Here is a 25,667-nt window from a genome sequence, read left to right as displayed (position 1 = left end):
CAAAAAGAAGAAGCCAATTTCAAGGTGAAGGGTGGATCAACCGAGTTCAGTCTTTCCAAGCAACCTATACAATCTACTGTAAGTGCCATTTTTATAAGCCTCTGCCCTGTTGTGAGTGTTTCAAGGCTCCCTCCCTCCATTCCTTGGCTTAGAATTTGCCTTTATATGGCCTAGCAGTTGAATCACAAGCTCGTCCCGGGTAAAATGCTTCTGCTCACTCCAAATGCCAATTGCTTCGATGGCTGCAGATTTCAAATAGGAGTGCCACACTGTTTCATCCATTCCCAATGAGTACTTTACTTGTTGGCTAGGAAACCGCTTTGTAGCAAACATGGGACTGAACACAATTGCTTCGGATTACTCAGTCCCAAACTCCAGTGCCAGATAAAATACAGCATAATGATACAGCACTCCACTGGACTGATACATTACTCCACGCCAGGTTGGCAATAACTCAGATGAAGACTATAATCCGGCCACTGTAGTTTATTTCGGCCTCATTTACTTCTCCCGCTGAGTGGAAGTCCCACAAAATGCTGCAGAGAAACCTATCAAATCAAGGGCAGTGTTCTGTGCTCCCTGTACTTCATGGCTGGAAGAGAAGGGAGAGAAAAGGACAGTGAATATTAACGGAGAGTGCTGGATTCCAATTTCATGATGCATTTGCAACCGTGGCCAGAGAGATTCTCTGATCTGTGGCAATCTTGCCTTTATGGTGCAGTCCTATGCATGCTAACTCAGAAGTACATCTCACTGTCTTCACTGGGGCCGACTCCTTAGTAATTGTGTTAGCGACATCAGCCTTGGCGTCTAGTATTTGGTAGGCAGTTCTACTGTCAAAACTATAACATGTTCCGCTATTTTATGTGGCTAGCCAAAATGCACCTAAAACATACAAAGGAAGCTTCGGGTCTAAAAAAACATAAAATTAATTAATATGGTCATTTATGTTTATAAGAGATTATAAAAGTATATCCAGTGCTTTTTTAAAAAAAAAGTCCAGGAGTACTACTAATTTTCCTACGAATATGGAAATACTGCCCCTCAATGAGGCCAAACTTAGATTCACAAAATGTTTAGGGGTATGTGTACCCCTGCATCCCATCAGAAAAAAGCACTGAGTGTATCTATCAATCAATATGATAATTCTACACCCCATTGCCCACAGCCATTTCACAAAGAGCTTTTGGCAATCTTCACCAGTGGGGGTGAAGCTATTAACAGGCAAAGGAGTTGAGTGTCTTTGATGAAGAATTAAAGCTTCTTTCCCATCGACAGGTGAATATTGTCAGCTAGTTCATTCTTCATGCTAAGAAAAATTGAAAGCGAGCTTCACAGGCAGTGGTGCACCTAGTACATTTCAGCCTCTAGACTTGACGGTCTCACCTGCTCACACGTTTAGATAGCAATGAGTGTTTTACTTCGCTTACTTCAAAATGATGCAATCCATCCCTGGTGCCTTTGGGAGGCTTGTGCTCATTCTTCTGAGTGGAGCCCCAAAGTCCTGTCAGCATCATTTTGTGTGCGCAGGGCTGGAGAAACCTACAACTTCAAACACCCCTGATATTATTATTATTATTATTATTATTATTATTATTATTATTATTATTATTATTATTATTATTATTAGTCACAAACGCCCTTACCTTTATTAGGGCGTGTGCTTCCGCACTGCGACACTAGGGGGCATGCGAACGTCACCCTTCCGCTTCTATTTTTGCAGCCGTGGATTTCGATACAGTACAGAAAAGGGGTTGCCAGATACCTGCTTTGACTTGAGTGATCCTCTGGATTCTGGTGAAATGGAATGGACCGCCCCTTATGGACCTGATCTTATTTGTCCAGGGTTCGCGGTCCGTAACTGAAGCCGGGGGACGCCAACTGAAACAACCTATATTCAGAGGCAGGTGAAGCGCCCGAAGAAGGTGCCATCTGATCTGCATACGTCTGAACGGACGGCGAGAGATTCGCCATCGACTTCACTGGGTACCAAGGGCATCCCAAGTGGGGCTCACGGCAGGCTGTCTGACCACCTGGGTGCAAATCGGCTGTGCCTTTCCCCTCGGGGAATAGGACAGGGCTACCGGGGGAGGTGCGAAAGAAGCTGTGCTCTGACACGTGTGAAAGGCTCAGAACAGTGTGCATCACTTGGGGGGGGGGGAGCGCGACCCCGTGGCCTTCCAGGGTGGTGTCGAGGGCCAGCTCTCACCAGCCCCGGTGCGCGTGGCAAGAGGGGAGGGGAGGCGTGGCCCCGCAATAGCCACGAGGACCCCCCGCTCGTGAATGAGATCGTCAGTATTGAACCCAAAAGTTAGTTTGTCTCTAGAAACACGTGGTATAAAAGAGACGGTTGTTGTGCTGAGAACATGCAGGGTTTGTTGCACTGCAGCATCCCTGACCTGGCTGGCTAGGACTGAGTCCAACGGATGTTGCTCCCTGCTTTAAATGGTGACCCTCCATTCATTCATTCATTTATTTAGGAGGTCAGCCGACAGCCCCGTCTTCAGCGTCTTCTCATCCAACATCAGTCCCACGGAGTTCTATGGGACTCAGAAGTCTATAGGATTGCCACATTGATCCAGAGTACGAAAGGGAGCGGAGCGTTGGAGCGAGTAGATTCTCTGGAAGGCGCGCGCGGCTCCTTCTCCATGTGGCTCCTGCGTTCTGGACAGGGGTGCCAACTTGAATAAAATATTGCGGGGGGGAGGCAGGTAAGCCCCGCCCCACCTAATTGATCGCACACACACTATTTGAATGGCAATGCCCATCATTTGCGGGGGGGCCCTCAAATATTTTATGGGGGGGGCCAAGAGACCTAGGTCTTTTGGAGCTGGCTCCCATGCCAGTTAATGGGAAATCCACGATTTCTTTTATACATATGTAACAATCCACATTATTGCTGCCGTAGTAAAACGCTGTGGGGGTTTCCTTTGCACCAGTTGATTCAGGGATCTCCTTGGGGAGCGCAGCTTCCCTTCGGCTCTTCCATCCAAGGTCTTCATTCTCCGTCGGCCCGACGACCCGGACACGCCCCAAACGCTCCTGGTGAGGTCGCCGTCTGCTGCAGGGATGGCCGTGGTGCTGGACAGTGACTCCGGGGAAATGGGCAGCCTCTCGGAGGCAGGTGAGTGGAAGATCTCTTGGAGCAGACCCAGATCCACTCCTTTGCATAAAGCTGATGAGAGCGATGAAACCGATGGCCTGGTCACCATAAGGAAATCACACGAACCCATAGACTTAGATCCAGACGAAGGCTTCCTACACACCATGTGTTTACAAAACGTTTAGAGCACACAGCACACCCAAATAAGAATAAGAATAAGAACTGTAGTTTGTAAAGGGTGCTGGGAACTGTAGCACTGTAAGTATACTACTGTGTACCTTAATTTGCACTTAGTTCCCACTGAAATCTGTGGGAATTGACCAGATGCCAGCCATGGGATATAAGATGGTGCACCACCACTGCCCCGTCTACCAGCTGTGATGGTGCCCACTGAAACTAGGATTGGGCAGCGTGGCAGCAGGGACAAGGGATGCACCAGGTTGGAAGCAGCTGTCACACACCCATGCCTGGCACCAACAACCACCCGGTTGGGAAGACGCATAACCTCCTTGCATATGAATCAGAATGAATGCTCAGTAAAGAGTGCACCTTGTATAACCTCCACAATTTAACCTACTATTTAAAACATAAATAACAATTTTCAAGTACATATGTCTGAAATGTTTCAAGCTGCACTGTTTCCCAGCCCATTCAACTTTGCTGGAGCAGTCAGCATGAGCTGGGTAAGTCAGAAAGGTCACAGCTCCCATATTGCTCTGATCTCTCTCTCTCTCTCTCTCTCTCTCTCTCAGCTCCATCATCCAATGGAGGAAGTTTCCCTGATATCATTTCCATCAGTTCTGCGGAAGAAATGTCTCAGTCCAGTACCCTAAGGCCAAGCACAAGTAATGAAATTACAGTTCAATAAGAATTTAAAAGTTATGACCATGGAAACAGGTTATGGATCTGTAACAAAACTTGGTGCTGTGAAGAACAACTCTAGAAAGAAGACTTGCCTTTTGTCCCTCTGTTTTGGTACCTTAGTGCAGCAAACTTGGCTGTGATGACTCCTTTTCTTGTGGCATTCTGTGAACTTTATTTTTTAAAAAAGATTCTTTTAAAATCTTTTAGCTTCTTGTAGATTGTTATTTTCAAATGATAGCACCATGCTAGATCCTTTCAACAGTACAGAAGTGTTTCACTAGCAAAGTTGCCCCTTCCCCTTGCAGCTAGTATTGCATAGACCTTATAATGTCTTTTTATGTATGATTTCCCCACCCACCTACTGCCACCACTTCTCTAGTGCAAGGAAGTCTTGCCAATATTCACTGCCCTGATTTGGACAGCTAAATTCAGTAGTCAGAGATCTCCAGCAAGACATTCCCCATCTGGGTACACTCTTATTTATTCTGATGCATACACTGCTAAGAGCAGCCATGTCCAAAGTCCGGTCCAGAAAAGTTGTTTCCCTTCATTTGCAAGGAATCGTACAAAACAAAGTGGCACTAATAAAGAAAAGTTCCAGGGTGACAACAGAAAGCAAACTAAATGTGTTTTTGCAGTTCATCAAAACTATCCAGCAATATCAAGTTATAGGAAAACTGGTGCTATTAACAGTAATCCTTCTAGTTGGTTAATTGGTTTGGCAACTTGACATGTGATGCTAATTATTTTCCCCAATGCACATGACATCAAATGCTAATTATTTCCCCCAAGAGTTAAATGATAACTAATCAGAGGCAGCTACAGTTGCAAATGGCAACAAAATATCTGTGAAAGGAAGAGGAGCAGGTTTGCTCAAGTGTGTTGCAGGTAGAAATACTGTTTGTAATGAAGTGAGAACAGTAGTTTACTTGCTCGAATTAGCAAATAATAAAGTTTTGATAATTTAAATTCTAGATTAAAATTGATTACTTAATTGAGAAGGGGATTGTAACAAAAAACACTCGGGCCTAATTTGAATAGTAGAGTGCCTGGTATCTGGTGGGCAGACCAAAGCACTCATCAGGAGAGCTATGAGATTCAGACGAGGGTCAGATGCCTTGTCAATCCCAGCAGGTATATAACAGGAAGACCTGGCCTGCCCAGGCAGCTAACCATTAGCTATGCTGGCTGGGGATGGTGGAAGTTGGAGTCCAACAACATCCAGAGGGCCTCAGGGTATCTGTCTCTAAATACAGTGTTTGTGTTTATATGCAAACATACACATGCAGGTATTTATCATCATCATCATTATGTATTAAATTTATTAGTCACTGTTTTGCTAATGTAACCCAAAGCAATTTACAATAAATGCTTTTGCTGAGACATATTTTTGCAGTTTTGCCACATTCAAAAATAGCCATCATGTACCTCATTCTGTCTCTCTGTCTCTCCCCACACATCCAGCTGTATCACTGGAGAACTATAGTTCTGGTGTAATTTCTATAAGTTCCGTGGAGGAATCAAACACTCCCAAACCAAGGAGAGGTAATCTTGTTTTCAAGAGGCACTATAAAAACAATGCTAGCTAAAGATTTGTGTGCCCCAGTATAGATTGCATCTGCTGTGGGAATGAACCCTTTACCTACCTGTTTGTTTCCATTTTGCGGTACAAAAACAAGTGAAACCATCTAATGTAGAGGAAGGGATTGTAGGGTGGGTTTATCTCATCTATCGCTGTTCTTCCTTTGAATGAAACTAAAAGCCTTTCTAATTAGCAAAACATACGTAGAAGGAAAGTTTCAAAATACTGCAGAATAATAAAGAGAAAGGGGCAATGTATATAAAGAATTGTGTAGAAAAATAAGATACGTTAGCTAATTTTTATTAAGTAGAATTGCTCTCTGAGTCTCAATGGAACCTTGTGCCCATTGATAATAACAGGACAGGAGGTAGAGAGACCAACAGAGGATGGAGCCATAGCCAATTACAGGCAGAGTTTTGTCCCATCCTTCTTCCTGCTGAAGAGTTCAAGGTGGAGCAATACTAAGAAGGAGGAAGCTGGCAGCCAGTACCACCTCCTGGACAGGCAGGGCAGAGCCAGCTGGTGGCAGACAGAGGTTGGTGGGCCAGTGCTGCCCCTGCCATAATGGACCAGCCTCCACTGGTGATCCTGAAACTTATACCCATTTACATGGGAGCAATGACGTCGAATTTCCTTCTTACATCTTAATAAACTGTATAGGATCACACTGTTTCAAAGCAAGTATAATTCACATCCCTCTCTGGTGCTGAGCTTATTTTTACTGTAATCTTAGAGACGACTTTCATGCCTGATACAAAAACAAAGTTTTGGCTCTTTCTGATGCTGTCTGTGCCACATGTGATGAATGTTGACTACAGCATGGAAGAGCAATCCAGTGCACGTTCTAGTCAGATTAGATTGTACATTTAACAATGCAAGCAAGCCTGAAAAGTACCCTGATTTTTTTCCTCCATAGAAAACATTGCATATGAAGTCAACTTCAAGGAGAGAAATATTGAAGGTACTTGTTGCAATTGTTACTGCTATAACTGTCTTTACTACAGATAGCTATTAGGAGGACTTCAGTGTTTAGTCAGCCAGTGAGATTAATTGGTATAAACCCCTTTGGTTGAGTGACAAGGTACTACCCAATTAATCAGGCTTACATGATAAAAACGCAGTATGTATGGATTGTTTAAATCCACATTTATTGGGATAGAAACTGTCTCTTTCATATACTTCTTCACAATTCATCCCAATCCCAGATTGTAGAACTGAGAAGAAATTCAGAATTCATAAACGATACTAGGCCTTTTTAGCCCTGTATCAATTGGGCGTATGGACACCTTGTATATAAATGCTTGATTATCCTTAAAAAAAACCCTGACCAACTGATTGAGAAAATGAGAAGAGAACAGGCATGGTCCTCCTAAGAAAAATATTCTTTCATAGGCGAAGAAAAGCAGCTTTCTTTGTGTGTAGGGATACCTTTCTTGAAATGTTTACTTATTGTTTGTTTGTTTGTTTGTTTGTATGTCTTTTTTTCCAAGGGCAGCTTTTTTCCTCTTGCATTATCAGTGCAAATCAGCAATTATATTTCTAATTTTATTGGAATTTTAGTGGAAAATATAATTTTAATCATTCCTCATGTGTTTTATGTATTCATGTATTGTGTATTATTTGAATAGCAGAACTATTTTAAGAAATACAGGAAGCTCTGGGAATTGATGCCAAAAACACAGTGAAAGATGTGTATCTTTTGTGTTTGGTAGAAATCTGCATATGCTGTGGAAGCCTTGAGATTCGAACTCAGCACCCTTTGTTTCAAGGAGGAATGTGTGCTCCATGCACAGTGAGTAGCTGATTTGGGTCAGACAAGCTACGCTTCCTTTCTCTAACAGGCTGGGCAACTTTTCTTTAAAAAATAAAGGGGAAAAGAGGAATCAAGGAATTGCTGGAAAAGCCAGTGTTAGATTGTCCACCAAATTCTAAAGCAAAAATAAATGCATCTCATCCAAAAGATGCTGGCAGTCTCCAGTTCAACTCTCACTTTAGCCACAAACTCCCTTGGTGGCCTTAATTAAGATGTTTTCCCCCACCTCAGATCCATCATCTGTTCTAGGGGAATAATGATGGCCGCCATCTTTAAAGGGTTGTTTTAAGAAGTACTGAGCTTGGAACAGTTGAAATGCTAAATCTCATTATTAACAACTAACTGCAGTTTTCTGCTGCTGTTTTAAAAGGAACATCTTTTGGAGAGATTCTTCCTGTGTGACAATGATGGGTACAAGACTGATTGTGCCATATGCTGCTGGAGCAAATCTCTCATAATGTGTGATGATCCAACCTGTAACAGGTAACTGACCTCCCAAACCACATTCAAGTTTACAGCAGCGCCTTTGGATATGGGATTCAAATGCTCTTGTCGTAAAAAAAACCAAAAAAAAAAACCCCTGGCTTTCATATTCAGATAGAATGTGCATATTTACCTCTCTAACAGACGACTACTCCTACACTTGGTGGAGCATATCTACAATATCTTCTGCCTCAGAGGTTCTAGCCATGCCTACTCAAAAGTATGTCCTTTTGAATTTGATCACACATACATCCAGGGAAGTGAGGTTGGGGGCACAGCCTTACAAGCCAAAGTCAGTAGTTCAGTTGTGCCTCTCGCTTTCATATTTGTGAAGCCCCCTGCAACACCCCCAGGCTCTGTGTCCAGTGTGATCGAACCAGTTAAAGGTAAAGGTAAAGCGACCCCTGACAATTAGGTCCAGTCATGGCAAACTCGGGTTGTGGCGCTCATCTCGCTTTATTGGCTGAGGAAGCCAGCATACAGCTTCTGGGTCATGTGGCCAGCATGACTAAGCCGCTTCTGGCGAACCAGAGCAGCACACGGAAACACCGTTTACCTTCCTGCCGGAGCGGTACCTATTCATCTATTTGCACTTTGAGGTGCTTTCGAACTGCTAGGTTGACAGGAGCAGAGACCGAGCAACGGGAGCTCACCCCGTCACAGGGATTCAAACCGCCAACCTTCTGATCAGCAAGTCCTAGGCTCAGTGGTTTAACCCACAGTGCCACCCACATCCCAGCATGATCGAACCAGTTACACTCCCCTAAATCCACCTGGTGCTTGGGTTGGGTCCCTGTGGTGCTGTAAAGGAATGAGGTGTTCTGTGGGGCACAACTGCTCTATTCTAGGATGTGAATCATTGTGATGCAGGGATACAGAGTGGAGATAAGAGTATCATAGAGCAACTCATTTGAGTGTCCAGTTGCCCAGTTTCCTGTGCACCAACCCTCAGCTTCAAACTTCCATAACCTTTTAATCTAAGTCAGTTTTGTCTAAATCAGGTCCTTAGCCAGGGCTCACTCAGAAATTATGAATAAGTGGGAGGAAAGGAAGTGCAAGTCACCCATACTTCTGCTTTTGCATTGCTGGTATAAAATCTAACATAGATGCTCACATGTTTTTCCTTGTAGTGAAATGTGTGGGCTCTCCCCACATCAAAAAACATGCAGCACTCCTATTTAGATGCCTCTCCCCCATCTGGATAATTTTCAGAACTCCAGCAAGAGTTCTGTGTGAAACAGCAGCGAAATTTTTGGATGTATGACAAATATTTGAAATGTCAAATGTAAAAATGCCTTCAAATCATCTTTCGCTGTCTGTTTCAACAATGCAGGTGTTTTTGTGAAGAATGCATGGACAGCCTCGTGTGTTCAGGATTCTCAGACGAGATAAAAAAGAAGTCTCCCTGGATATGTTTCCTGTGTGCACCACAGCGAGCATATGGTCTACTCAAGAGGAAGAGAAGATGGCGTGCAGAACTGAAGCGCTTCTACGATCAAGAGTCTGTAAGGGAAAGTTCCGTTGCCTTTTACAGATGTATACAGGAACAAGTCAAATGGCTGCAGATCCTTGTATTAACTGGATCACTTTTCAGCAGCAGAGGTGGGCAACCTATGGACCGCCAGATGCTGTTGGACTACCAGTCTTATGGTCACTGACCATTGCCCATGCTGGCTGGGTGTCAGGGGAAGCTGGGAAATGGGAAATGCTGCCTCCCCCCCTCCCCCACCCCCCGTGCTCCACCTACCACCACTTCTGCCACCACTACACCCTGGGAAAATTGGCCAAAAAAGAAATAACTTAAACTAGATGCTCCGTTTCCAGCAGGTGGCAGCAAAACTATTTCAGCTGACCTGAAACACTGCATGGTCATTTACTAAAATGACATTTTTTAAAGGGGGGGGGGCACTGTTAATTGGAGGTTTATGCCAAGCAGCCCCATTCTCTGCTTTCATTTTCACTAGTAGTGGTGCTTATGGAGAGGCAGAGCCACCCTCCCGACCCCAGCATCACTGCGGCTTACCTGGAGAGGCCTGGGCTGGGGTGCTAGTGAGGCTGGAGCTGTGCAGTCGCACTAGAATAATAATAATTAATAATTAATAATTAATAATTAATAATTAATAATTAATAATTAATAATTAATAATTAATAATTAATAATTAATAATTAATAATTAATAATTAATAATTAATAATTTATACCCCGCCCATCTGGCTGAGTTTCCCCAGCCACTCTGGGCGGCTCCCAATCAGTGTTAAAAACAGTACAGCATTACATATTAAAAACTTCCCTGAACAGGGCTGCCTTAAGATGTCTTCTGAATGTCAGGTAATTATTATCTCTTTGACATCTGATGGGAGGGCGTTCCACAGGGCGGGCGCCACTACCGAGAAGGCCCTCTGTCTGGTTCCCTGTAGCCTCACTTCTCGCAATGAGGGAACCGCCAGAAGGCCCTCGGCGCTGGATCTCAGTGTCCGGGCTGAACGATGGGGGTGGAGACGCTCCTTCAGGTATACAGGACCGAGGCCGTTTAGGGCTTTAAAGGTCAGCACCAACACTTTGAATCGTGCTCGGAAACATACTGGGAGCCAATGCAGATCTCTCAGAACCGGTGTTATGTGGTCCCGGCGGCCACTCCCAGTCACCAGTCTAGCTGCCGCATTCTGGATTAATTGCAGTTTCCGGGTCACCTTCAAAGGTAGCCCCACGTAGAGCACATTGCAGTAGTCCAAGCGTGAGATAACTAGAGCATGCACCACTCTGGCAAGACAGTCCGCGGGCAGGTAGGGTCTTAGCCTGCGTACCAGGTGGAGCTGGTAGACAGCTGCCCTGGACACAGAGTTAACCTGCGCCTCCATGGACAGCTGTGAGTCCCAAATGACTCCCAGGCTGCGCACCTGGTCCTTCAGGGGCACAGTTACCCCATTCAGGACCAGGGAATCCTCCACACCTGCCCGCCTCCTGTCCCCCCAAAACAGTACTTCTGTCTTGTCAGGATTCAACCTCAATCTGTTAGCCGCCATCCATCCTCCAACCGCCTCCAGGCACTCACACAGGACCTTCACCGCCTTCACACTAGAAGGAGTACCAGATTGACTGGTGGGGCTCCTGCAAGTCCAACCACAAATCCCACCCCACCCCCCTTGAGGCTTCAGCCTGTCCAAGTAAGAAGCAGCAGGGCAGCTCAGCTCTTCTGACTTGGTATTGCCAACACGGACTGGCAGCCATCAGGAGCCCTTCCTAGACCTATCTGAAGATGACGAGGTTTGAACATCAACCATTTGCCATATGATGCATGTGCTTTGGGGCCCTGACCTGTGGCCCTTCTCATAAGCCTTTAATGCCATCCTAGAGAAAAGAAAGTCAGAGGAAGGAATAAGTATCAGGAAAGCCACTGTGAGTGTGAGTAGCCAGTAGTGAATTGAACAGAGAGGCAGTTTGGCCTGCTGTAAGGAAGTGTGTGGCAGCGGTTGGGGGGAGAGTCCTTGCATAAGAAGAGAGCATTTATTATGTCCTTTGCCTGAAGGGCAAAGCAGCTGATACATGTTGTCCACTCATCAGCAATGTGGTCTCTCCCCAATGATAAATTTCTAATACCCTCCAAAGAGCTTCTCCCAAGGGATCTAGCAATAGGTAGTGGTGCCACATTTGCCTTTAGTTAGACACATTCTTGGAGAATATGGCTAAGTTCTTTCTCCACCGTATGCCTCTGAAGGCTAGTTGCTGGGAACTGCAAGTTGGGAGAGTGTGTTCTATTCAGGTCCTGCTCAGGCTTCCCATAGGCACCTGCTTGGTCTCTCTGAGAACAGGAAGCTGGACTAGACGGGTCTTTGGCCTGATCCAGAAGGGCTCTTCTCATGTTCTTCTGTATCGCCAAGGAAGGCACGGTGGACATTTGCCCTGAGGATGGATCCATGAATCTCAAGGTCATATATGTTAGGAGAACCTCAATAGCTTATTATTTTGCAGGGATTTAACTGCTACTGGCCCCAAATGCAGGTACTGAGTAGTCAACATTATTTAAGCTGTGGAAATCGTACGGTGATTGTTTCTGCATTGCATTGTTAACGTTGTTTTGCATTACTTAGCCCTGGTGCTGCAGCTACCTGTGACTTAAATAGCACCTGCATCCCTGTTACAACTTGATATAGATGTAGTAGAACCCTTGTATTTGTGAATGTGCTCACAGCAGCACATCATTCCATTATCGAAAGGCTCTGATATGATCAGAGTAGCATTTATATATTTCCCAGGCAGGTGGGATAGAAATAATTTAATACATTTTAAATATAATTAATAATTCATTGATTTATAGAGTGCTGTCAAAGCCTGTTGATACCCAGTTAATAAAAAGTCTTCATTTTAATACATGTAATAACTAAAATCACATACTACGTGTTCGACAAGTTTTGACAACAGCAACAACAACATCTTATGCAAACATGTATCTTTTTATCAATTGTGTTAGAACCATCTGTGGATATATAAGCCTTTGCAGACATGGGATAAAAAACCAGTCCGTGTGCTCTCCCTTTTTGACAATATTACACAAGGTACATAACTGAGAAATTAGGTTTGTATGTACGTAACTGAGAAATTAGGTTTGTAACATGTTTACCCTTCCCCTGTATCAGAGGTGGGGAACCTTTCTAGCCCAGAGGGCCAGATTATTATCTCCCCGAATTTCACGGGTAGGTGAAACTTCCTATCTGTCAGTCATCTGATGTCACAGTGACCAGTCCCCCCCCCCAAGGGTCTGCAGAAGTCCCATTCAAAGCACTGCTAGCAACACCTTGTTGGATCTCCAGAAGCTCAATTTAAGGAGCTGATTAAATGAAACTTCTGAAGATTTAACAAAACATAGGACAAGGCAGAGCTTTGTCAGGGGCTGGTGAATATTTCTTCAGAAGCATCTCTCAAAATGCTGTTTTGCCCAACCCTTTTAATGGGGCGACTGAAGAGCATCAGCTGATTGAGCAAGAGTTCTTTGAAAGGGGCTTCTGATATCTGTGGCTTGGCGTACTTGTTAGGATGATTGGGAGCTTATCTAAAGATGGGGTGCTAAAAAAAAAAAGCCATTGCTTTCTGAATGTTGCTTTTTAAAGTAGTCTTTGCTTATCTTCAAAATATTACATGGCAATTTCTGTCCAAAAACAGCCTCAATCCAACTATACTTGGATAGCTTTAAAGTCTCTCCGTTTCAGTGGGAGATAATGAAACATGTGCTTTAGCTCCTCCATTGAAACCAGTCCCATTTATTATAGAAGATTGTGAAAAACTTTTTAACATGTTTACCAACCTTCACTTATAAGTAAGGTTTACAAAACAAAAACCATGAAATTAAAGCACTGCTTACAAATTGGAGAAAAATGGGTGCCCCTTGCCAAGTGGAAGAGAAACAGCCAATTTGGGTGATCTTTATCTTAATCCTTCCTGACTAGCTCCTTGGGTGCCTTCCATACTAAGCAATTAATCAAGAATCTTTCATTTACTCACTAGCTGCTGCTGCGAAATCACTGCATTCCACTGTTTCCTGTCTTCCCACACCCACTCTTTTTGAGACCTAATTTGTAGCTGTTCTTTTTCCACTGAAAAGGCAATTTCATCACAGACTTTCTAGTATGGACTGGCAAAGCACTATTGAGAAACCTAATGGGGTTTAATCCTAATGTGGATTAAAAAGTTGGACCTGGTTTGAAAACCATCAGATATCCTGCAACTTCCCTTGCCCCACTACTTTTCAATAATGGTTTGCCAGTTCACATTTATTCCATTTATTTTAGCTTATTTATTTATTTGGAGCCAAAATAGAGATTCCTGCAACATTGTCCTAGGAAGGGGAACAAATTGAGGAGGGGTGTCAGAGCCTCAGTGGTGGTAGAGCACGTGATGTACCTGCAGAAGATTCCAGGTTCAATCCCTGGAAGAGGCTGCTGTCTGAAACCTTGGAGAGCTCAGAGTAACTCTACTCAGAGTTAATACTGAATTAGATGGACTAGTGGTCCACTGTGGTATAGGGCAGCTCCTTATGTTTCTAGCCACTATTGATTGCTTTTCTGCAATCTTCACACAATTAGCTGAGCAGCGAGCAAGTGCAACTGAGTTGAGTGAGGTTCTGTTTTGAGTAGACATCTGTTGAATTGCACTGCCAGTCTGCACTATGTTGTTGTTTTTAGTCTCCCATCTTTTCTGTGCAAAATAAAATATAATACACCAAAGAAAGAAATGGTGGGATAGTGAAAGCACATTTGCAAGTGATCTCCCTCATTCCTAGAAACTCTTGGGAATGTTGTGGCACTAAAGAAACATGCACATTTTAAAAAGAGTAGTGGGAACTGCAGTAATTTGAACCCCTTCCCAGAACAAGCCTGCTAGCAATCTGCTCTCTCTTAAAAATAGGAGAGGAATTTCTTTAATTCAGAACATCTCCCACTCTTCTCTAAATCCAGGGAAATGGCAGAGGGACTCTCTGTAGTCTAGTCTAGGAGACATTGGGAAGAGAAGAGTGTGGAGAGAAGAGAAGGCAGCCACAGCAGGAAAGGTACAGAGAAGAAGGAAAGATGAGAAGGAAGATCAAGTCAGCACCCAGGAAAACCTATTCTCCCCGCCCCCACCCAAGGAGATTGAATGAAAAGCCTACATTAGGAGTGAGAAGCCTGTAGCTCTCCAGATGTTGTGGCATAGCCAATGGTCAAGGGTGATGGGAATTCTAGCCCAGCAAAAGGCATGCCAGGGTCTACATTTAGGGGCCACTGCAGAAGTGCCACTGCCATTTTGAATAATTTCCATCCAGCACACAGTAAAGCACTTATGAAGCATTGTCTGTAAACCTTCTGTCTCCCCTTTAGGGCACCTCATCAGTAAAACACAAATGTGTCGCATTAATATTGGTATTCATCTAGGTCCTCATTTCTATTCTCCAGAGCTGAAAAGTTTGGGGTTTCTGGGGGAAAGCAAGGGCAATGGGACACTGAAGTATTTGGATGATGTCACCGACGTGACACGAATACATGTAAGTAAATGTCACTGAACTTTGTACTACTCCTATTTCTAATTTTGTTAGATGGGTATATTCTTTCTGCTCCTAATATATTTACTGGGATAAAATCAGATTTGCTTCCAGTCAAAGAATTACAAATTCTTTCAGTGTTTATTATGTTGAAGTCAAGGAAAGGACAGTCTTGCCCCTTTAACACTGGACAATCTGAAAACTAGTCATAACTGGTTGATGCTGGTAATAACTGAAGAAAGAATAAGGCAGGGCCAGCACAGGGAGGCAGTTACCCCAGGCAGCAGATCCAGTTGTATGGAGTTCGCTATTCACTGCTGCGCCCCTTTGCCATGGCCATAGACCCCTCCATGTCTTCAGCCACACCCACAACCCTGTGGTTTTGCCCTCCCCACCACACCACACACCACACATGCTGCCATGCCACTACACTGCTGCTGCCTGCTCCTCTCTGGCCTCCTTTTTTGTGATAACAACATGTTATTACATTAAAATGAAGTTGAAATTGGTAGTAAAAAAGATGGAAATAAGCAAAAAATCTGGAAAACTCTCTAATACAATAACTAAGAGGCACAAATCTATAAACAGAACATATGCCACAGTAATATTTCCACAATGGATAAAGAACTATGCAATAATCTGGATACAAAGAAATCCTCTTTACAGTGCATGAGTTATACTTATGTTTATTTAGAGCAGCACTTTAGATAGCTAAAATGCCAGTATATTATGTTCACCCTTCAGATTTTCTGGATAACTGGAATGCCAAACATGCTTCAGCTTGTTAGGCTTCTTCAGTGGTCTATTCTTTTTAATATATACAGCATCCTTGATGCATGAATTCAGCTTATCACACATTGTGTAGGTTAAATAAAATTAAACAGTCTGAGGAGCTGCCAAAGGGTTAAGCATCAAATAGCACTGTAAGGAATTTCTTCAAGAATAAGTTTATTTAAGTTTATTACCATCAACTTCTTTGTTCAAACACTGCTGTTTAATCAGTGTGTAAAACTGATTCTTTTGTTTGTTTTGGATAAAAAACAGCCTACCAGAAATGCTGGAGAAGGAACAAGAAGCCATGGGTTTTGATTACATTGCGATGGTTAACCTGTGACCCTCCATATGTTGTTATATTTCTGCTGTCACCATCCCTGACAATTGAGTATGCAGTTGGGGCTGATGGGAGTTGGACGGCAACAACATCTGGAGGGCTGTAGATTCACAACATCTGTTATAGATGGAGGGAAAACTGTCTATTATTTATTTATTTATTTATTTGTCTACTTAACATTCTGTGAGTATTCTGCACAATAGGGTCATTTATCTTGTGAACTGCCCCGAGAGCTTTTGATGAAGGGCAATATATAAAAATAATAGGTTCAGAAATTAAATTTAGTATTTCTAATACTTAGTGGAGCATGTCATAGTCAACCTGCATAACACCACTGTCGATTTAATAGTTTTGTCATTTGTCAGAATTTGGACTAATCAGAATAGTTAGTAGCAATGTGGTTAAAGGTAAACTAGTTGGTAAGGTCAGGTTGGTTCTGTGGCTAGGAAGTGGTAGTAATCCTGATCCAAAACATGCCCATCAGAATGTCTATAAAGCAAACTGGTGCATTTCTGAAAGGAGGAGGAGGAGGAGGAGGAGGAGGAGGAGGAGGAGGAGGAGGAGGAGAACGAGAACCCATGTGAAATGAAAAGATGAAAGATGGGATCCTGCATCCAAACTACTGTGATGGTTTTGTTTTGTTTATTAGATAGAAGAATGGGGTCCATTTGATTTTATATTTGGGTCTACGCCACCCATTGGAAACTCTTATCAACATCCCTCTGGTAAGAAAAGCAAACATGCATGAAACTGTAGCTCTTATTGTGTCTCTCTGATTCTGGTCAGTTCCAAGAGACGGACCATTTCTCTCTCCACTCTTCTCCAAAACAGGTTAAATACTGCAGCTCCAACATACAGTATTTACTTGGGAATAAGTTTCACTGATCTTGCTTCCTTATAAATATTTGTAGCTAAGCTGCACAATCTTAAGCATGATTACTCCAAAGTAGGCCACACTGTGATAATGGGACTCAGACCCTGGTGATTGTGCACAGGATAGTGGTTGGGCAGCATGAGCCTAGGGTTCTGCAGTGTCAGCTAACAACATCCCAATGAGCTTCCAGTAACTCGTAGAAAGCAAAATGATGCAATATAGTAGGAGCACTGATACAGGAAACGGGAGACACCAAGAGCCATGGCTAGAGCATGCTGTGACAGTGTTGTTCCACAGCTAGAGGCTATATAGCCACTAACGGCAGAACTTCCTATAGACAGATATTCAGATTCCCTAGCAGCCCAAATACAGACAGGCACAGGTTATACAACAAAACTATTTCGCTGGAGTTTCCTCAAGCCAGTGGTTCAGAGGAAGTCTGTACTGACCTGCAGTGAGCATAAGTTTCCCAGTTACCTCTGCCCTAATGGCAATGCTATAGGTAAAGGTAAAGGTACCCCTGCCCGTACGGGCCAGTCTTGCCAGACTCTAGGGTTGTGCGCTCATCTCACTCTATAGGCCGGGAGCCAGTGCTGTCCGCAGACACTTCCGGGTCACGTGGCCAGCGTGACATCGCTGCTCTGGCAAGCCAGGGCAGCACACGGAACACCGTTTACCTTCCCGCTAGAAAGCGGTCCCTATTTATCTACTTGCACCTGAAGGTGCTTTCGAACTGCTAGGTTGGCAGGCGCTGGGACCGAACGACAGGAGCGCACCCCGCTGCAGGGATTCGAACCGCCGACCTTTCGATCGGCAAGTCCTAGGTGCTGAGGCTTTAACCAACAGCGCCACCTGCGTCCCCTATATATACTGGCAATGCTATACTGGAATATAAAAAAGCAGGTGTGAGGGCTCAGACAGGGTCCTAGAGTCTTCCTGTCTGCTTCCCAAAGCTGGGCAAGCACTCGCCAAGCTTTGGGAAGGAGATAGGAGGGCTTTAGGGCCTCTTGCTTCCTTTCGAAAGCTGGCTTAAGCTGGTCTTGTGAAAACTAGACGGAGGGTGTCAAATGTTGGTCTGGTACCATATTACCTAGATACGCCCCTGGCTGGAGACCTTCTTTATACCTAAAGTGTATAACTAAAGTGTCCAGTCCCTGTCAGCGGATGGATGGAGGGTGGATGCCTAAGAGAAAGGAAAGCACACCCCTCAGGCTTTTATATCTTGCTACCTACCCCACCTTGCAATCTATCTCTAAACATGAGACCTGTGCAGCCTCAGACTCCTGCTGTTATATTTGCATGTCTTTATAACATCTAATCTCTTCAGGAGCAGCCAGTTTGGCACCCATAAGCACCCATTTGCCTCCAGAGGCATTCCCTGGTGCCCAGAGGTGGCTCTCTTCCCCCTTTCAGTCATTCTTTTCTTTAAAAAGGAAGCGGGTGGGCTGGAGCACCTTAGAAAGGCGTTTTCAGAGACCATCTTTTTATAGCCTGTTTTCTCTTCTCCCTTCCCTTTAAAGCCTGGTATTTTTACCAATATTTTCGTATTCTTCAGTACGTGACACCCCCAGAAATGATGTTTTTCTGGATGTTTGTGGATAACCTTGTGCTGGAGGAAGAAGACCGAGATACAGCTTCTCGATTCTTTCAGGTGAGTAGCAAAACAAAATGGCTTCAAGAGGTGAATGAAGAGATCACCACTCTCTTCACCACTCACTTGCAGACATTAATTTAATACAGATTTTCATTTGCTCAATTCGCAGTTTGAAACAACAGTTTTATTTTATTTATGTAATTATTTGCTGCATTTCTATATCTCTTGGAGCATCTTACTTCAGTATTGTTCAATCTGTATTGGCTCCCAGATTTTGAATTCTGTATTATATTCTATTGGCATCAAATGCGAGATTAAGTTCTAGCTCTTGAGACATGTGTATGGTTTTGGTCCTTTTAAAGATGGAAGCTGTGATCAGATATAAGCAGCATGATGACACCATCCAGAATGCAGTACACATATGGAGTAATATCCCATCTGTTAACAGGTAACTGCTTTCTCAGATATCACAGAAGTTTCTGTGTGTGCGCTTGTGTTAAAGCCAAACCAGCTGCAGAGCATTTAAGATTTTGTTTTCTACATCTGGCGGGAAGGTAAACGGCGTTTCCGTGCGCTGCTCTGGTTCTCCAGAAGCAGCTTAGTCATGCTGGCCACATGACCCGGAAGCTGTACGCCGGCTCCCTCGGCCAATAAAGCGAGATGAGCACCGCAACCCCAGAGTTGGCCACAACTGGACCTAATGGTCAGGGGTCCCTTTACCTTTACCTTATGCCTTCCAACTCACTTTTACAATAGAAGCATAGGACTGCAAAATTGGAAGGGGCCCTGAGGGTTATCTAGTCCAAACCTTGAAGTACAGGAATCACAACTAAAGCATCTTTGACAGATGGCCATCCAAATTCTGCTTGAAAACCTCCAATGAAGGACATTCTACCACCTTTTGAGCGAGTCCATTCCACTGTCAAAAACTCTAACCATCAAGAGAGTTATTCCTAATGTTTAATTTAAATCTCCTTTTCTGAAACTTGAATCCATTGGTATGGGTCCTACCCACTGGAGCAGCAGAAATCAACTTTGATCCATCTCCCATGTGACAGCTATTTAGATAACTTGTTAATATCATCAAGTTGTTATTGTTGATATAGTAATCAGAAACGCAATATTCAAAAGCTGTAAACAAGCTTGGATGAAAGGAGACTCCAATGTGAAACCACTGAATTAAAATACATCAGCATTTCACTTGTGGATTGAACCCAAACCCAAATGAAGACAATTTTTAGCACATTATATGTGTTAATTGGCTTACATAATTACATTTGCCACTTTTCTGCATTTCCCTCTGACCTCAAATTTTACAGCTTCTTCCCTCACACCAACCAAAAAACGACAACAACCCCATGTGATACTCAGGATAACACTTCATGCATCTGACGAACCAGTGGACTGTAGTTCACAAAAAGTTATGGCATTATAAAGCTGCTAGCCTTTTAAGATGCCACAAGACTCAAAAGACTAATGCTGCTCCTCTGGAAATCGTTGTAACTTGTTCACCGTCCTGTCTCAGTTTGTGTGGGCCTCAAGGCCTGTTGAAACTAGAAGGCAGCGAAAAAAGAGGAAGAAACTCAAGTTGCTTGAAGGAAAATACATTTGAGGCCTGACGTGTTTTGGAACAATACTTCCTTTGCGTCACTATAAATATATAAATAATACAAGCATTTATCTAGTAAAGCCAAATAAAAATAGAACACCTAAAAACAAGGCAAGTCTTACATCTTCCGCATTACAGTATTGGTTCTCTAATTGTTCTCCATACTTAAGAGGTTATCTCATTTTTACCCCAAATCTGTACTGGTAGAATGGCTTAGGATGACACAGAAGTGTTCATCTGCTTGGTGCTATTTCTTCACTTCTCTCAGTTTAATATAGTTACACGCTCCCAAGCTAAGAGGAGTTGTCTCTCTTTTGGAGACTTCTTTCTTTTAACGCTCTCTTTCTTTTGGAGACTTCACAGACAGATGTACAACAGAACACAAACGGTGGCAAACATGCACTCTGACAACATAGCAGCAGATCAGATACCCCGTATCAGATTGGGAATGTGCTCCCAAACCCAACTGGGGCCTCATGCTGGTTTCCTGCCAAAAATGCCTCCCTCCCTCCGCTGCTATTTTCTCCCAAAGGGACTGTGTGCATTAAATAACACCTTCAGTGGCAAAGGACTGGTGGGGCATCATTATTTGCAAGAAATTGGTGCAGGGCTGCTCTCTACTTTGGATCTAGGCCCCAGAGCTACCTTTACTTCAACAATAAAAGGTGCTAGTTTAAGGAAGCTTTTTTAAAAACAACAACAACAACAACAACAACAACAACAACAACAACAACAACAACAACAACAACCACCACCACCACCACCACCACCACCACCACCACCACCACCACCAATATTATCATATTGCGTAGCTTGGGCCATGTGTTATTTAAAAAAGTGACATTTTTATTCCTTACAGGCCAGAAAGAGACCCAAATTGAACAGTGGGATGAATTGAATAAAATGCAATGGAGAAAAGGGAGAATACTGGAATGGGGGAAAGGGTGGGAAGTAATAATGGCACAGGTTGAGTAAAGTATTATTGAATAAAGGGGTACAAATTAATAAAATAGGGGTTTTTTTGTTTTTGCCTTCCCCTTTGGCACTTTCTCCTTTGCCTCTGGCCCTACCTGTTTGGCCCTCAGAATATTGGCCAGGTTACTATTTATGCCAGGTAAAGATTTGGCTGCTAAATTTCTCTATGCTGGGCTACTATTAAAGGCATCACAGTGACAGTAGCATTTGGTCCAGAGAGCTCGTCAATTTGAAGTGCACAGCTCTCTTTTGAAGGAACCACATAGTGACATATATTTCAGGGGTATTGCAGAGATGAATCAGTTTGTGTCAATGACACTTCTAGAACATTTGAGCTACAAAAATGCTAACAAAGCATGAATAAGATTATTAAGCTGTTTGCAGACTGTGGTCAATGCTGGCATCTGAGAACAGGCTCTTGTGAAAGGAATCATTCACTGTTCCTCATTTCACTTATCTCTGCAATATTCTCCCCCATGGCTAGTTCAACAAGTCCATGGTTCATACATGCATGTACATCACTTGATATCTGAATACTCTTGATGAACTGATTCCATTGAAAAGTTGTGTTTTTAGATAGTGTGAAATATGCCATTTCACAGCTAACTTGTTTATACATGCAACTGTTAAGTGGTGTGTTATTCATGCATGAACTAGACCTAAACTAAATCATGTCAAATCAAATGAACTGCATACTCTTTTATCTAGGTATCTAGGGATGGAAAGTTGTACCAGTTTCGGTTCTCACAATCTCCATGTCCCCCCCCCCCTTAAATTCAGTTCTCTACTTTTCTGCAGCAACATGAAGTTTACTCATTTCTAAAATCCTCATGAAAATTATTCCACATTTTAGTGTGAATTTCTCCAAATAAGCACGTTTGTAGTGCAGTTTTGGCTCATATACGTATTTTTGCAAGCAGTTTCTTCTAATATAGTGCATTTTACATGTTATTTTCACTAATATAATCATTTTTATACACACTTTTACCAATGCATTTTTGTAACCATTGGTTAGAGAACTGCATCACAAAATCTGAATATGTGCAAATGACAAAGGATGACTCTTTTTTGGTTCTCAACATTGTTTCAGAAAGTTAAACATTTGTTAGCTTCACCTTTAAATGTGAACTAAATCAAATTCTTCCCCCATCCCTAATTTGAAACTGAAGAATCATGTATTAGCTTTGGCTTCTGGCATGTGCGTTTAATTAGCTACTCATACAACTATTCTGGGGACGCAGGTGGCGCTGTGGTCTAAACCACTGAGTCTAGGGCTTGCCGATCAGAAGGTCGGCGGTTTGAATCCCAGTGACAGGGTGAGCTCTCGTTGCTCGGTCCCTGCTCCTGCCAACCTAGCAGTTTGAAAGCATGTCAAAGTGCAAGTATATAAATAGGTACCTCTCCGGCGGGAAGCTAAATGGTGTTTCCGTGCGCTGCTCTGGCTTTGCCAGAAGTGGCTTAGTCATGCTGGCCACATGACCCGGAAGCTGTACGCCGGCTCCCTCGGCCAAGAAAGCGAAATGAGTGCCACAACCCCAGTCGGTCATGACTGGACCTAACGGTCAGGGGTCCCTTTACCTTTACAACTATTCTATTCTGGTGAACATTATATTATATGAGAGAAGAATTAATACAATCCTGTAGATTAACTTCAGTGAGACCTGAAGATATTATCTGATGCAGCTGAAGGGATCCCCAAATGGGGATGGGTTTTTTCTAATTTAATCCCAGAAGTATGATCCCTGGTCTGCTGCAGCAAAAATAACAGAGTCGTAGGACACGTTAAAAGCAAAGAAACACATTTTGTTATGTTACATTCTGTGTTATTTATGTACTGCTTTGGAGCCCAAAGTGGTGAGCAGACCATCACGGCAAAAGAAAAATGCAACATTAAATAAATCAAAACAATAACAAAATCTACATTCATGAGCTGCATTCCTGTTCTTACCACAGATGGAGCTACCTACCATGCCACCTTTCATGTAAAAGCTGGGTAAACTCACACTCAACATACCCTACCCACTCCAGTCTCTCACGTAGGAACAAGCCCACCCACAAACAACTGCCTGATGGAAGTGGCCTTGCCCTCATCACAACCCATAGGAGAAAACCAAATGAGAACTTTCCCTTTTGGTCTCCTGCCTTTAGGAGCCACCCCATTGAGTGACCCACTGCCCCTAACAGCCCCCAAATAAATATGGTTCTCCCTGGAAACAGCTACAGCTCTGACTCTTGTGCTTCAAGGGTGGAGTAGCTGGCAAAAAACCAACAACCATCTGGCTCCTCAATAGATTGCTGTACTCCAGGTGCAGCAATAAGTAACCAAACAAACCCCTGTGTTGCAAAGAGAACATCAGCAATCTAGGCAACACATTGACTATGTACATACTCAATAGACAATCTTTATAGAATTCCTTCAAACCATAACAAGTACAAAATGAATTCTTCTGGATATTGGCTACTGTTTCGTAGAATTCTTTGTCAGTGTGGTGGAAGGATTTAGAATTGCTTCTACTTTATTACATTATTAAATGAGCACTGTTCCACAGCATTTGATATTTTCATTTACATACATTCATTCGATATAAGATGGGTTTATGAAGCAATTCTATATCCTCCTACCACGCTGACAAAGAATTCTACGAAACAGTAGTCAATATCCGGAATCACTGTTCAGTGTTGGACACCATATTTGCTGAATATACAAAGCTTTACATCTTGTCTTTCATCGTACAAAGTCTGTTACCTCGCTTCATTTAAAGATTTTCAGAGACTTTGAGACTAAAGATTTCATTTTGTACTTGTTATGGTTTGAAGGAATTCTATAAAGATTGTCTATTGCGTATGTACATGGTCATCATGTTGGCTAGACATTGCTGACGTTCTCCAAGTGCAGCGGAAAAGAGCCAAGGAGGCTAAAGTTGATGTCCACATCCCAGAGAGCAATAGTCCTGTTGTTGCTATTGTATTGTCTCTGAATGCATGGCGGTCCCCAAATAAAAGCAGACACTTTCACAGGTTAGTCTCTAACTCACAAATCAGACTTTAATCTGTGAGAACGTTTCCCATAACTTTGAAAACCAAAGTTGTGCAAGAGGAAAGCAGCTCTTGCAATTGAACTTTCGTGTCCCTCCCTTCCCCCTAAACTCCTCTCAAAGTTTCTCCTCAACAGCAGAGGCTCTGGTGCAGCTGCGGCTGTATTTGAGAAGTCACCTAAAATTAGATGGAGGATTGTCAGGAAACAATGTGGCAACCCTAATCAGTGCACAGCTAATAAGGGCACAATGAGATGTTAGACCCTTTTATATGGGGAAAGGGAAAGGGATCAGGGTGTGGAAGCAGCATAATTTCCTGTATGGCCTGAAATGTAAATATAATGACAAGTTGTTTATTTCCTGTTAAGGGAAAGAAAGAAGTCACGTCTTTTAACATTTTTACATGAATATTGTGGGGATGTTGTTTTTTATTCTCCAGCAAATATTCTGCATCTGCCTTGTACGTGGATTTGTCTCTTTTGGCAAAGAACATCCTTGAAACCAGAATCTTCTCTCAGCGTCCAGCCACTCTGATTAAGGACTTTTTTGTGCCCTTGAAGGAATATTTTAGGACATTTCCATAAGACATTCTTTGTATTGTAGGTCAGCCTATGAGCAGGATTGCCATAATCAGCTGTCCCTTTAATACTGCTTTGATATTAATAAGAAAGATTGTTATCTCGATGCAGAGAAATTTCATCTACTGATTTATTCATACCAAGCTGTTTTCGATGCATAGGAGCCAGCCAAGCTGTTTTTCTTCTAATCAGTTGGCCATCATCCTGAAAAAATATTTTTGGATTGTTGATACAATTCCTATTCCAACTGCCTTCTGCCTGATTCTTTATTTTATTTTACCTGGGTTTGCATCATACATGTACACAAGCTCTAATTGTTATGATATTTTTCATAATTTAAAAACTTTATAAACTGCCTTTCTACCCTAACAAGGGCTCACAAGGCAGGATACAAACCCAAAACAAAAACAAAATGTAATACAATAATATAGTGTACATATTTATGCTGTACATATTTTTAAAATATTTAAATGCTAGAAATTCATTAATGGTGAGGAATTATCACAGTTAATGGCTGCAAAATGTTCCACCAGGAGAATGAAAAACTAAAATTTGCAGTGTTAAGAGAATCTTAAAAATTACTTGCTTTTGAGTATATTGTACTTGCTTATGCTTTCCGAAGGGTACTTTTAAAACAAATAAATGTTATTTTGTCATAGGAGAAATGCAATGTTAAACTTGATTTGTTCGTCCCCATTTAAGGAAACAATTTATAAAGTTCTTTATCTGAAATTCATATCACATGACAGTCTTGATCTTTTTTATGTCTGCACCCCAATGAACCCCTAGTGGCTTAAAATGCAGCAAGGCTAATAGGTTTTAAAAATAAAATTGGTCGGCTTACAAAGTAAAAATAGCTTGGAAGCTGGAGCTAACCCACCACCCATTGTCAGTCTTGTTCACACATCACTAGCATTGCTTAAAAGAGTAAAATAAATTACACAGGAATCTCATTGGTACTGAAAAAACTGTTACTTCATATTCGCAAGGAGAGAGGGGGTTTCATGGCTGTCTCATGCAGGAGGAGGAGAAAGTGA

The 25,667-nt window shown here is 42.8% G+C and overlaps 1 protein-coding gene and 1 long non-coding RNA gene across 2 annotated transcripts; both read left to right on the top strand.

Moving 5' to 3' along the window:
* The first annotated feature begins 2,484 nt into the window (after positions 1-2,484).
* On the top strand, positions 2,485-5,343 carry LOC144327381 (uncharacterized). Its single transcript, XR_013392466.1, has 3 exons — positions 2,485-2,711; positions 2,940-3,124; positions 3,856-5,343. It is a non-coding gene; the product is annotated as an uncharacterized LOC144327381 (long non-coding RNA).
* Positions 5,344-5,596: 253 nt separating this feature from the next.
* DNMT3L (DNA methyltransferase 3 like) lies at positions 5,597-25,366 on the top strand. The gene is made up of 11 exons (XM_077927794.1): positions 5,597-5,633; positions 6,466-6,510; positions 7,262-7,341; positions 7,733-7,845; positions 9,179-9,350; positions 12,314-12,398; positions 14,769-14,857; positions 16,615-16,690; positions 18,360-18,490; positions 18,796-18,881; positions 24,492-25,366. Exons 1-11 carry the CDS (start codon positions 5,597-5,599, stop codon positions 24,634-24,636), a joined length of 1,059 nt encoding a protein of 352 aa, XP_077783920.1. The 3' UTR covers positions 24,637-25,366.
* Positions 25,367-25,667: the final 301 nt, after the last annotated feature.

Source organism: Podarcis muralis, chromosome 4 (genome assembly GCF_964188315.1).
Source record: "Podarcis muralis chromosome 4, rPodMur119.hap1.1, whole genome shotgun sequence".
Classification (NCBI taxonomy): Eukaryota; Metazoa; Chordata; class Lepidosauria; order Squamata; family Lacertidae; genus Podarcis; species Podarcis muralis.
Note: the sequence above shows the minus strand (reverse complement) of the source record. Positions and strands in the feature narration are given on the sequence as shown.

What these genes read in the sequence shown, in the direction of transcription:
- DNMT3L (XM_077927794.1), top strand. Translation starts at nt 5,597, where the DNA reads ATGAACCCTTTACCTACCTGTTTGTTTCCATTTTGCG. An exon ending in CTGTTTGTTTCCATTTTGCG is followed by an intron (nt 5,634 to 6,465) that starts GTACAAAAACAA and finishes TTTCCTCCATAG; the next exon opens with AAAACATTGCATATGAAGTC. An exon ending in CCGACGTGACACGAATACAT is followed by an intron (nt 14,858 to 16,614) that starts GTAAGTAAATGT and finishes TTTGTTTATTAG; the next exon opens with ATAGAAGAATGGGGTCCATT.